The sequence below is a fragment of the Epithele typhae genome (genome assembly GCF_022376455.1).
Source record: "Epithele typhae strain CBS 203.58 chromosome Unknown BXZ73scaffold_1, whole genome shotgun sequence".
Lineage (NCBI taxonomy): Eukaryota > Fungi > Basidiomycota > Agaricomycetes > Polyporales > Epitheliaceae > Epithele > Epithele typhae.
Genome location: NW_025954192.1, coordinates 743,353 through 754,698, shown reverse-complemented (window position 1 = coordinate 754,698; position 11,346 = coordinate 743,353). Strand labels below are relative to the sequence as shown.

The window sequence follows — 11,346 nt, the reverse complement described above, 5'->3', positions numbered from 1 at the left end:
GGCAAGGATCGGACCGCGAACCACTTACCAAGAGCATAGTCCAGAAGGTGTAGTACAGGAAGGTAACGGCTGCGGCCAGGAGCAAGACGCTCCCCCGTGCTTTGTCACTCATTGCCTGGAATATGCTGTCAAGGTAACATTTGAATGCACACAAGGGAAAAGTACCATTTTCTGGGACCTCCTTCCCTCTCCATACGCGAGGATCGTGGTTGTGGTTGGAGGAAACCCCACCGCCGCCCTCCAGGAATAGGTCAGACGCCCATGACGCACAGACGCCGGGCCGCCCCGCCCGGACACGTCGCGTCGCGCGCAGTTCTGCAACAGCCTGGACGGGACAGCATCCAAGCCTCCTCCCTCCGCCTGCTGCCAGCCATGCTGCTGCTCCCCTTTCTCTCCCTTCTAGCCCTTCCTTTCTGTCTCGCGGCCTCTGCAGACTCGGCGTACGAGCAGCTCACCAACCTCGCCAAGTCCAACAATGGCCTCATCAAGCTCGACGACAAGTCCTACGGACTTTTGACCCATGCCAAACGCAACTGGACCTCCTCTGTCCACTTCACTGCCCTCGATCCGCGGAGACGATGCGCGCCTTGCAAGTGAGCCCTCCGCCCCGTTTCGTGTGGGGTCAAGTGTCTGAACGAAGCGGACTCTAGGGAGTTCGACCCTTCGTTCACCACTGTAGCAAAGGCATGGAACAAGGTCCCCGCCAGAGACCGCAGCTCGCACTTCTTCGCGACAGCAGACTTCGACTCCGCCATGGGCGTCTTCCAGAAGGTGCGCGCACCGTGCATGTCAGACGGCCGTCCGCTCACAGCGCACAATGTGCGCATACAGCTCGGCATCCAGAGTGCGCCGGTCGTTCACATCTACCCCGCTGCCGAGGGCCCACGCCGTCCCGCGAACGGCCGCATCTCTCCCATCGTCTATGACTTCTCCAAGTGAGTTGCCCTTCCCTTCGAGACATGCATGCGCACCGTTCAAACGTATCGCTCGCCAGTGGCTTTGACGCGGGTCCGCTCGCCGAGCAGCTCTCCGCATGGACTCCCGTCCCGATCCCGTACAAGGCCCCCATCGACTGGGCCAAGTACGGCACCACCGCCGGCTTCGTCCTCATCGCGCTCTCCAGCATCCGCATCATGCTCCCCGTCATCCGCTCCCGTTGGGCATGGGCCGTCGGAATCGTTCTCACCTCGCTCGTCATGACCTCGGGCTTCATGTTCGTCCGCATCCGTGGTATGCCCCCCTCTGGCCAGGGCGGTCAGTGGATTGCGCAGGGCTACCAGAACCAGTTTGGCCAGGAAGTCCAAGTCGTGTCCTTCGTCTGTGAGTCCCTGATTCCACACGTTCAAGAGCACTTGCTGACGTTCGCGATGCCAGACGGTCTCCTCAGCGCGTCCTTCCTCATGCTCACCCTCATCACACCCTACCAGAGCAGCCCGGCGCGCCAACGGCTCCAGGTCTACCTCTGGTCCGGAGTCATCTTCGTCATGTTCTCCGTCCTCATCTCCCTCTTCCGCGTCAAGAACCGCAGCTATCCATTCAAGCTGCTCTTGTAAGCGTAGACTTGGAGAATGTAAAAGCCTTGTTTGCGAGACTATCTACTGGCTACTGTTGCATGACGATGTGCCAATGCGTGAGGGAAGGATGAAAAATGTACATGTGCGTGTGCGGAGGGCAGAAACAATCATATGATACCATAAAGCGCCTATCGGAAAGGCTCACAGCGACACAAACAGTGCAGACGACAAGACGGTGAAGCGTAGCGACGGCTTGAAGACTGGATCACGCTCCACCTCCTTCCTGAGAGAAGACGTCGACGTAACGGCTACGCACGTTCCGCTTGCCGGGCGCACCCCTGCGAGAACCCGTTGGAGGACCAGCCCCAGGCGGTGGTGTGCCTGATGTCGGAAGGGGCGAAGACGGCATCGGCGGCGTCCCGTCAGCTACATCGCTCGGGACGAGATTCGAGCGCATGCGTGTCGGCGGCCGGCGAGGGGGCTCTGCGGTGGGATCCATGGGCTGCGTGGTCGCCGGTCGTTGAGGCGGAGGCGGCACAGTGAGCGGCGAAGGCGGCGGCACAGCGCCCAGCTGTCTACCAGGGGACGCAGTCTGCGCACGTGGAGGCGGGGGAGGCGGTGACGACTTCGCGGCTTCAGCTCCACCCTAGAGAAGAAGGGTCAGCAATGACTCGGAGGCGATGATAAAATCAAGACACTCACAGTGTTGTTGACCCAGCGCTTGAGTTCCTTGTCGTAGTAGAACGACGACTGCTCGCCAAGGTTTGCCTTGACGGGTCCAGGTGAAGAGCTATCGCGCTTGCCTCCCCAGATACGACTGAGCCAGCCGCCTGATGCGGTCTGCTTGAGATCTGCACGACAATTAGTGTTTGACGAGTTGGCAGGAGAACGTTTCCAACGTACCTGGCTTCTCGGGTTCGGACTTGCGCTTTTCTTCTACTTTGGCCGGAGCTCCATTGGTCGCAGCGGTATCATCCTTCTCGGGGGCGTTCTTCGTCCGCGACGACGAGTTGCCCAGACCAAGGTCGTCGTCGTCATCATCATCATTGTGCGCTAGACGGGACATAGAGGTCTCCTGCCTCGGCGTGGCAGACTGCATGGGGGAGTCTATGAGCGAGAGGAATCCAGATGCGGAAGTTGAGGAAGACGGTTGGTCGTCCAGGGTCACGAAAGACGTTGCGGTCGGGGTCGATGCGTCCGACTCCGATGTGCCCCACCACGAGCCAGTGCTCGGCGGTTTTGAGTGTGAGGAGTTGCCTCCTGACACGTCACCATGGGAATAACTGCCCTCGGCCTTAAGATGTGATGAAGGCGCGGGAGCATAACCGTTTCCGTACGGGCTCCGTGCCTGTCCGTATGGCCCTGCATCAGCAAAGGTGGCTGCGTTCGCGGACGCAACACGAGCGATAGGCGAACCACCACGCTGGAAAGGTGGACGTACGTGGTCCATTGCGGACGCGGCTCTGTTTATTTGGATGTGATTACGGGAGGGAGGGCGCGCTGAGCCCATGGCAGAGCCCGTGCGGAAGGGCGGTGCGAAGTTCGGGGTCGAGGCCTCCGTCAGGTCTGTGACGGACTGATGGGGTGATGGGTACGCGGATGTCGTTGCTGAGGAGATGGAGCTGTAATTTGCGAACGGACCACTGTAGGGCTGTTGCTGCTGCTTCGCCATCTTGCCTTCCTCTGGTAGAGGTGAGTCGCCCTCGCCGGCAATGAACTTGGTGAAGCGACCTTCGAGCCAGTTACCGATACCATCCAAGCTGGGCTTGGCGAGCTTGCCACCTATCCAGGCGCCATTCCTCTCGATCTGCGGTGTTGCAGTAAGGCGGTCTGATAAGCCCTTCAGTTGCTCGAGGAAAGTGATGTTGATTGAGGGTGTGCCGCGGTTAATGCAGGCCGTGATGGCTTCACAATACCTGTGGTATATTGAGCTCTAGTGTGCAGAATCAAGGTACGAAGAAAGCCTACCTGTTCGCCAACTGGACATGTCCGAGCTCCGCAAGATTGTTCGCACGAATGAGCCGGTACGGTTGCAAGTGAGGGAACCCGATAAACTGCTCCATTCCCTTCGTCGGGGCGGCCAAAGACATCGCGAACTCGAGGATCTCCGAGAACACTATGTGGTCCGAATCTCTGTAGAATAGCGGAAGGCTTGTGGGAGCAGGACTTCCCAGCAGTGTCAACCGTGGGGTGCTTCCAAGACCAGCAAGGGGAGAAGTCTGCGGAGAAAGCATGTAGCTGCAAAGTCATTAGAGAGGGGCCCAAACAGCTGGTAGCCGTGATAAATACCATATATGCGCTGCCTCTGTCCACTGGTGAGCGAGCATTTGATCGCCCAATGCAGTAAGGGCCGCAGACGACTCAGAAGTCATTGGATTGGACATGATCATTGCTGCCGTCTTCGCCCATGGGGCGAGTACCTCAGGCGCAATATTCAGTGGCTGAATGGTCGGGAAGTTCGGCGTCAAGGGCGTGACAGTCGTGGGGGGTTGAGGTATTTGCAGATTACTGTTGCTCCCAGCTTGCAGCAGCAGCGACTTGGGATGTACCAGCTCTTGGACTATGGAAGCTTTAGAAGAAGAGTGGGTAGATCAAATAGGATATCCATACCTGCAGCAGCACCGTTCCCACCAAACAAGCTATATGCGACTCGCAGTGGCTCTCTCGGCACCGTGGTTGTTTCTCCCTGGCCGGGCTCCGAGACCAGCTCCGCGCGAATCCATTCCGTTACAACCTCTTTCCAGCACTCCTTGTCGATACTACTGGCGATGAGGAGAGCATGTGACCAGAGCTTCTCATCAGCAGCGTAGTGGCATGCTCCTCGGCGGTCTCCTCGAGCCAGCAAGTCCTGTATCTTGTCCAAATGTGACGACCGAACAACAGTTTTCACGACAGTCTGGTTCTGGGTGTTCGGAAGAGCGGAGCTCATGGAGTAAGCATTCGACAAGATCTCAGTGGACGTTGCTGGGATCATCGTGGAGCTGCCAGACGCGGAGTCCGATGTTATGCCATCCGATGGCGCCAGAGCAGCACGAACCGCAGCATCGATTTGGTCACTGGGTCGTCCTTTGAGCACAAATCTCACAGTTGCATCAGAGTGACGGCTTACCTCCCCGACAAACGACCATCGTTGTCAACCATGACCTTCAGCAATAACACCATGATGCGCTTTGCCTCGGCTCGACTCCTTTCCACCGTACCCGGCGAGTGGTACCCCAGCCCGGCAGCCATCTCGTCAGCCCGTTCCTCCAGGTACTTCGCAACCTTGAGCTTCTTGGCCTTCTGAGCTTGTGCGCCTGTGCGCACCAGACTCGTGGCATTCGGGGTCCCAGGGTCCGAAAACAGTGGTCCAGGGTACGATGTAACAGACACGTCCATGACGGACTCCGGGATGATTTTGCCCAGAGTGTGAATCTTGATATCCGTGGATTGGCGGGAGGAGAGCGCGACGTCGAAGCCGGTATTCATGTTCGCTCCGTGGAAACATGTCACGATCTTCCCGCCGAAGCCGAAGCTAATGACCGGAACGCGGGCAGATGTCCTACCGAGAGGGTCGTTGGTGCCCAAGAGCGACGGCGAGGGCGCATAAGCGGACGAGTGCACAGGGGTAGCAAGCGTGACGACCTGTGCCCCCGCCCGATCGTAGGTTGGCACAGGGGCTGACTGCGTGGGCACTGCGAAGCTGCCGTATATGTGCTCGCTTGACTGCCGAGTAGGATGGCGGGAAGGCGCATACGGATCTACAGAGGACGTGGAATACATGGAACCGTTCGACATCGCACGGTCACGCGCCATCGACGGACCGTTGGGCTTGATTAACGGTGAGTACGGGTCGTACGTGCTGTGCTTTGAGGCAATGGATCCCGCAGGTGAGGCGGCGCGCTTGAGATCAGCCACAGCTTGCGTCTCGTAAGGACTTGAGTATGTCGACCTCCGCGACTGACTAGAAAGAGGCCTCGCCATGACAGGCGAGGTGTTGGCAACGGAATCCCTCCGGGGTGGAGGTTGGTAGCCTTGGACATGGCCGCTTGCCACAGAGCGTATGGAGGAAGCACCTGGAGACTGCGCCCTCTCCGACTTCGGCGGAGGAGCGTAAGGATCATATGCCAAGGAAGATGCCTGTGATGTGAAGTGAGGAGCAGTGCTCGATGATCGAGGGGGTGAGAACGTCTTGTCAGGTGAGGAAGAGCCCGAAGCATGATTTGTCCATGAGGGTTGAGCAGAGGAAGGAGAGTCTTGAAATGATGGAGGCAATGCGTGTTCTACAGAGTTGGAGAGCTCTTGCGAAAAGTGCTGCGAAGGACCATGCGGTGTAGCATCTTCCGGTGCTGGATCGCGAGACGTCGAAAGGACCTGCTCTTCAGGATCCTCGGATTCCGGAATTTCTGACAGGAAGGTGTGGGTGGCCGTGGTGTCTGCGTGCGGGGCTTCTGACTTGCTTGTCTCTTGGAAAGCCGCAGATATGTATGCTGCCGCAGAAGGTGCGTACGTGTCGTTCACCCTCGGAAGTCCCTCCGACAATGCACCATGGGATCCACTCCCATTGTGGTCTCCGTTCACAGCATGGCCACTGGTGGCGTTCGCAGGGGTACTGCAGGACGGCTGGTATGTAGATTGTGGCTGATAAGCTGACCCGTTCATGGCAGGTGCAGGGGGTGCAAATGGACTAGAAGCGGATGGCCGTGAAGGGGAGTGATGCGGACCCGTAAGACCGTCGCGTCGGGTTTGCACAGCAGCGGAATGAGGATCCGGGGTGCGGCGGGAGCCCTTAGGTGGGGGAGCGACAGTAGGCGGGCTGAGAGCAGTTCTGGGTGGGGGCGTCGCAGGAGAAACGGCACTGTACGCTTGCCGCGGAGGGGCAGAATACCGCGACTTCGCAACTGGTATTGGTGGATCGTATGCATTCGACGTCTTTGGACGGAACTGGATCACGTTCGTGGCGGGAGGGGGGACCAGAGGCTCGGAGACGACGGGCGCGGGAGGTGGGGGAATGGGGACAGAAGCAATCCCGTACGAAGTGTGTGAACCGGCGCCGTATGCGTACACTTGCTGTTGGGGTACAGCAGGGCTGATGTATGCGGGCTGGTAAGGATCGTGGCTAGCGGGCGCGACCCCGCCCATCGTCTGCGCATAGCTCGGTTGCGTTTGCGTGGGTTTATAGGGGTCATATGCGGAAGTGGAGTAGCTTCCGTCGTGCGTAGTAGAGGGAACTGGCGCCGCGCTCGGCGTGAAAGTCGAGTTTTGCGTGTGAGGAGCATACGTTTGGGGAGCGTAAGTTTGCTGTTGCGCGTAGGCAGGCTCATATGCTATAAGCCGCGAGTGAGGGAGGTGATAGGGATGCTCGCGAGACCAAAGACGTACCCGAGGATGGAGTCGGCTGCCCATACTGCCCATACTGCGAGTATGTCCCATTCTGCAGCTCGTATGAAGACGGCGCCTGGTACTGGGAGTATGCGGTCGAATTTGCGTTGTCGTAACCGTAAGCCTGCTGAGCGGAGCCGTCGTACCACGTCTGTTGCGCTTCGTGCTGAGACGCATTCGAAGAGCCTGCTCCGTCGACGGGGGCGGGGTTCGCGGAAAGTCCAAAGAGATCAGAAACCGCGTTCTTATCCTCTACCTCTACGGTGCTTGCGTGGTTTTCCAAGGGGGACTCGCTGCCTAACAAGGCCGAGAAAGGGTCGGGCCCGGAATCCGCGGCCCCAAATAGAGAGGCGGCCTCGCCTGCGGTGGACATGGTGAAAATGGCCCAGCCAGGACCAGGGAGAAGACAGAGGAACCGGGGGAGAGAGGTGGGACCTGTGGGAGGAAGTGACGGACGAGCAAGCGAAAGGCAATGGTCGAGCCTCGGAGCGGAAGTGTATTTGGCCGAGTTTGCGCGTCCACGTATGTGCGCCTGCAGACGGCCCGGTGTGGTGTAGGAGGTCCTGACCAACAGTTGACAGACGTATAGCTCCCAGTCATCCGACCCACTAGCTTCTCCAGTGTGTAGCGGGATATCTTCGAGTCGCCACGTCTACTAACGGCAGTATAAAATCCATTGGAACGATGCATCGCTACACAGTCTGTGTCTCGTCCGGCTTCAGCGGCATCCCCACGCCGCTCTTGACCCATCCTCCTTCCGCTTGTCCATATCACCCTCGACTCCTTCTCGACGCGATCGTCCGAGAACGTCCCACACCGCTTGCGCATCTTCCCGCTCCCCGTCGCTCATCATCATCGATACCGTATTGAACCGGGGCACCCGTGGCATATTGACCATAAATGCATGCGCTGTTTGAGCGCTCCCAACGTCGTCAGGTGCAGCTTCTTGAGCTTCTCGTACGGTACGGAGGAGTGCAGCTAAGAGAGACGCATCGAGCGACGTCTTGAAGAGTACCGGAAAGCGTGTGGCGGGAATTTGCTAGGGAGTTCACGGTGACTAGCTCGTTCACTGTCACGACGTTGTGTACACTCACTTCAGCACGTCCCATCGCTCATCCTGAGTACGCAGCGTCTCCCATATGCGCATGAACGCGACCAGCGTTTGCGGAACCTCGCGCTTCGGTGAAGATCCTTGTGTCCCGTTCGCAGCAGGGGAATAGAACAAATCCATCTTGCCATCTGTCCTGAAGATGCCGCCGCGCGGTCGCGCTTCTTCCCGAGCCACCTTGGCCTCTTTGAAAGTCTGCGGGGTCGGCTTCGGTCCACTAGCGAGCCCAGTACTCGCACCTGTAGGATGTTGTGGGGAGCTGACAGGTTGGGAAGGAGGGCGAATGAGAGGCCGCGACGACACTGGCGTCATCAGGTCCGACCTCGTCTCGGATTGTGCGGACGAGGAGCCAGAGACTGCTGCTGTCTGTGAGTCGACCTTGGGCTTGGGCTCGGGCTCGACAATGGTGATAGGAATCCGACGGCGTTTTGGAGGTGGAGTGTTTGTCGCGGGTGCACTGGTACTAGTAGTGACATCGATGGGTTTCCTCTACGCAGATATGATTCATGGGAAGCTACGGTACGCTGAAGGTGAACTCACCGGCTTCAATACGCTTGCTTGAACGATTTTGAGCGCTTCCTGTACCTTCTTCAGCTCCTGCTTGACTGCATCGTTGGCGGAATCAATCTTCAAGACATCCTGAAAATCTTAGGCACGCGTAAGGGTCAATAGTGGGCACACGACCGCAACGAGTGGGGTGTACCTGATCTCGCGTCATCCAATCTCTGCAACGCGAGCCTCGCCTGTCCCCGTCTGAAAAGAGCTTTCACATTCTTCTTGTCCAGACGTAATACCGCGTCGCAGTCCCTCTCCGCATCTTCGTTTCTGTGATTCCAGTAGCATGACACGTGAACACGCGTCACTTTTACAACAATGAGGATCATGCACGCACTCACTTGCCGAGCTTGAGATATGCAGCAGCACGATTCAGCGGGTAGGTTGGATTTGTGGGGTCAGCGATGAATGCAGCGGTATAGTGACCAACGGCAGTGGGGAAATCGCCCGCTTTGAATGCGGCGTTGCCCTGGACAAGGATGAGAGGTCCGCCCAAGGTAGTCCGGGTCGGGGCAAAACGCACCTTGTCCTTTTCTTTCTGCGCGACTGTAGCCATGTGGATTACAGGCTAGGTACGTGCTATCGTCAACAGGCGCGAGGTAAGTCAGTCCTGCACACACACAGGCGAGCGGTCCGAGAGGTCGGAGGGAGAGTGTAAGGGCCTGTAAGGGCGTGCGCCGGCTGGCTGTCACAGAAACTGAAAGAATGTCGACGGGACAGCGGGCCGGCGGCCCGGATAGGCATTCGCTAGTCAGCTCAACGCACACGGGAAGGGCGGTGACGACAACCCGGTATATGTGGCAGATTATACTAGCTATTCTAGTGGCGTATGTGGATAGCGACGGGAAATGACTGGGTAGATGTTAGCACTGCTGGGTAACTAAACGAGATGCAAGGTATTATACGGCGGTATATCGGGGGAAAAATGCGTGGACAATAGCTATGGGACACAGTCCGAATGCAATATCCAACAGACGAAAGGAGCGGAGAGAGATTAAGTGTATGATGCAGAGCGAGACTTGCGATGCGATGCGTTAGACGGACTACGTATTGTAAGTGTATGAGACGGGACGATGAGCACGAGACTGGAGACGGCATAGCTGATCTGGATGTCGATGAGAGAATGCGAGAGAACTGGACGGAAATGCAAATGGCGTAACGTATGCTGGAATGTCCTAAGCAGAAGAAGGTTCCGCAGTGCCCTCAGCGTGTGCACTCTCTGTCGCAGGCGCAGGCGTCCCAGAGCACTTCTCGAGGAGTCGCTCAACTGAAGCTATCATCAGTGGTACGCGCGGAACGCGGGCTGCTGAAACACGTACTGGCAGAAAGATGCTTGCTGTAGGCGCTGGAGTATCTCCTCATGTTGACCAGGTGTGGCCGGACCTTGCTGATTAACTGTTCCTTCTGCTCGCCCTCGGCGACAGTCAGGGCGCGCTGGAGAACATAGTCTGCAACGCGCGGATCAGAACGTTGCTCGCTCGGAAAAAAATCAGCCACTAACTTCCGAACGAGTCCTTCATGAGACCCATGAGAGGACTGAGACCGTCCTGCTTGGGAGTCATGATCTCGTCGATGAGCTGACGACGACTGTCCGCATCGGCAGTGACCAAGGCCTTCTCACACACGTTCGAGGCGAACTTGTGCTTAGCCATGTTGTTCATCTGTCCATTGAGTTTCGCAATTATCATCGCGCGGTCCTGAGGCTTGCCGTGCTCAAGCACAAACTGAACGACGTAGTTCTGCGGTTCAGGTGAGCACGGCGTAGCATGACGAAACGAGTCTGTAGATACTCACCCCAAACTGATCGATCATCAGGTTCGAGACATACTTGTGCAGCTCGTCCAAGAGTGGGCGCGTCTGGTCGTCCGGTAAGTACTCGAAGCACCGCTGGAGGACACGGCACCCGTAGGGATGCGTGGAGAGCTCGTAGACGCTGCCGCGGAATGCGGTCACGAATCCAAGACGCTCCGGAACCACGTGCTCAATGATCTTTTGGATAACCTGTGCAACACTAAGCGTCAAAAACGACATGCCGAGTAGCGCAGATTGAAGACTGACATGATTGCCATTGGCGTCCTTGACGCACCGAAGCACACTCGGGCTAAGCTCCTGTACAAAGACAGCCTGTTGCTCAGGGGTAGTGTACTCGATCGCCTATAGTGCCAAACGTGTGGTCAGCCCCTGTCAGATTGAAACAGCAGCCTACGACTTGCCTTCTGGACAACACGACAGCCATACATCTGCAATGACAGCCCGAGGGCTTGTCCCTCCATCGTGGCAACGAGACGTGCCTTCTGAGCCGGAGTCCCAAACTCGAACAGCTTTTGCACAACCTGATCACAAACACGTCCATCAGCATAATCTCGCACGGCCACAGCGCTCCGGGACGCACGTAGTTGCCGAAGACGTCCTGCATAAGCTGGATCGCGTACTGAGGCACGATCTCGTCGAAGACGATCTCCATCTCCTCGCCATTGGCTGTCTCAAGCTTCTGCTGGATGAAACGGGAACCGTGCTGGTCACCGCTGAACTCGACAATATAGCCGAAAATGTCCTGGACCCACGCGTCAGCAGGTGTCGAATTGGGTTACGTCGCCGTCGGTGAGAACTCACTCTCAGCTCCCACTTGCGCGACTTGTTCGCCCGGAATTCGTCCAGCTGTGCGCTCCGCACTGCGCCGTCTCCGCGACGCCCGTGACGACCACTGTGGCCGAATGCACCGCCAGATGGAGCGCCGCCGGGCGGGTAGACCGCACCGCGTGGCACCTGGGGACTGAAGTCCATAGCAGCGCCGTACGGCGTTGAGTG

The 11,346-nt window shown here is 57.9% G+C and overlaps 4 protein-coding genes across 4 annotated transcripts; 1 reads left to right on the top strand and 3 right to left on the bottom strand.

The window, feature by feature from the left end:
- Positions 1-372: 372 nt before the first annotated feature.
- BXZ73DRAFT_36876 (oligosaccharyl transferase subunit OST3/OST6 family) lies at positions 373-1,553 on the top strand (the record flags this gene model as incomplete). The annotated part of the gene is made up of 5 exons (XM_048017908.1): positions 373-593; positions 651-771; positions 832-935; positions 995-1,320; positions 1,375-1,553. The coding sequence occupies 5 exons, from the start codon at positions 373-375 to the stop codon at positions 1,551-1,553; spliced, it is 951 nt and encodes a 316-aa protein (XP_047883758.1).
- A 226-nt stretch (positions 1,554-1,779) lies between these two features.
- Positions 1,780-6,155, bottom strand: BXZ73DRAFT_37817 (Sec23-binding domain of Sec16-domain-containing protein; the record flags this gene model as incomplete). The annotated part of the gene is made up of 7 exons (XM_048018082.1): positions 1,780-2,160; positions 2,217-2,365; positions 2,418-3,430; positions 3,483-3,752; positions 3,804-4,074; positions 4,125-4,570; positions 4,624-6,155. The coding sequence occupies 7 exons, from the start codon at positions 6,153-6,155 to the stop codon at positions 1,780-1,782; spliced, it is 4,062 nt and encodes a 1,353-aa protein (XP_047883757.1).
- Positions 6,156-7,593: 1,438 nt separating this feature from the next.
- Positions 7,594-9,094, bottom strand: BXZ73DRAFT_86237 (TPR-like protein; the record flags this gene model as incomplete). Its single annotated transcript, XM_048024127.1, has 4 exons — positions 7,594-7,914; positions 7,978-8,066; positions 8,687-8,808; positions 8,880-9,094. The coding sequence occupies 4 exons, from the start codon at positions 9,092-9,094 to the stop codon at positions 7,594-7,596; spliced, it is 747 nt and encodes a 248-aa protein (XP_047883756.1).
- Positions 9,095-9,713: 619 nt separating this feature from the next.
- On the bottom strand, positions 9,714-11,322 carry BXZ73DRAFT_37559 (ARM repeat-containing protein; the record flags this gene model as incomplete). Its single annotated transcript, XM_048018037.1, has 8 exons — positions 9,714-9,805; positions 9,828-9,986; positions 10,040-10,277; positions 10,333-10,539; positions 10,597-10,692; positions 10,761-10,871; positions 10,931-11,092; positions 11,152-11,322. The coding sequence occupies 8 exons, from the start codon at positions 11,320-11,322 to the stop codon at positions 9,714-9,716; spliced, it is 1,236 nt and encodes a 411-aa protein (XP_047883755.1).
- Positions 11,323-11,346: the final 24 nt, after the last annotated feature.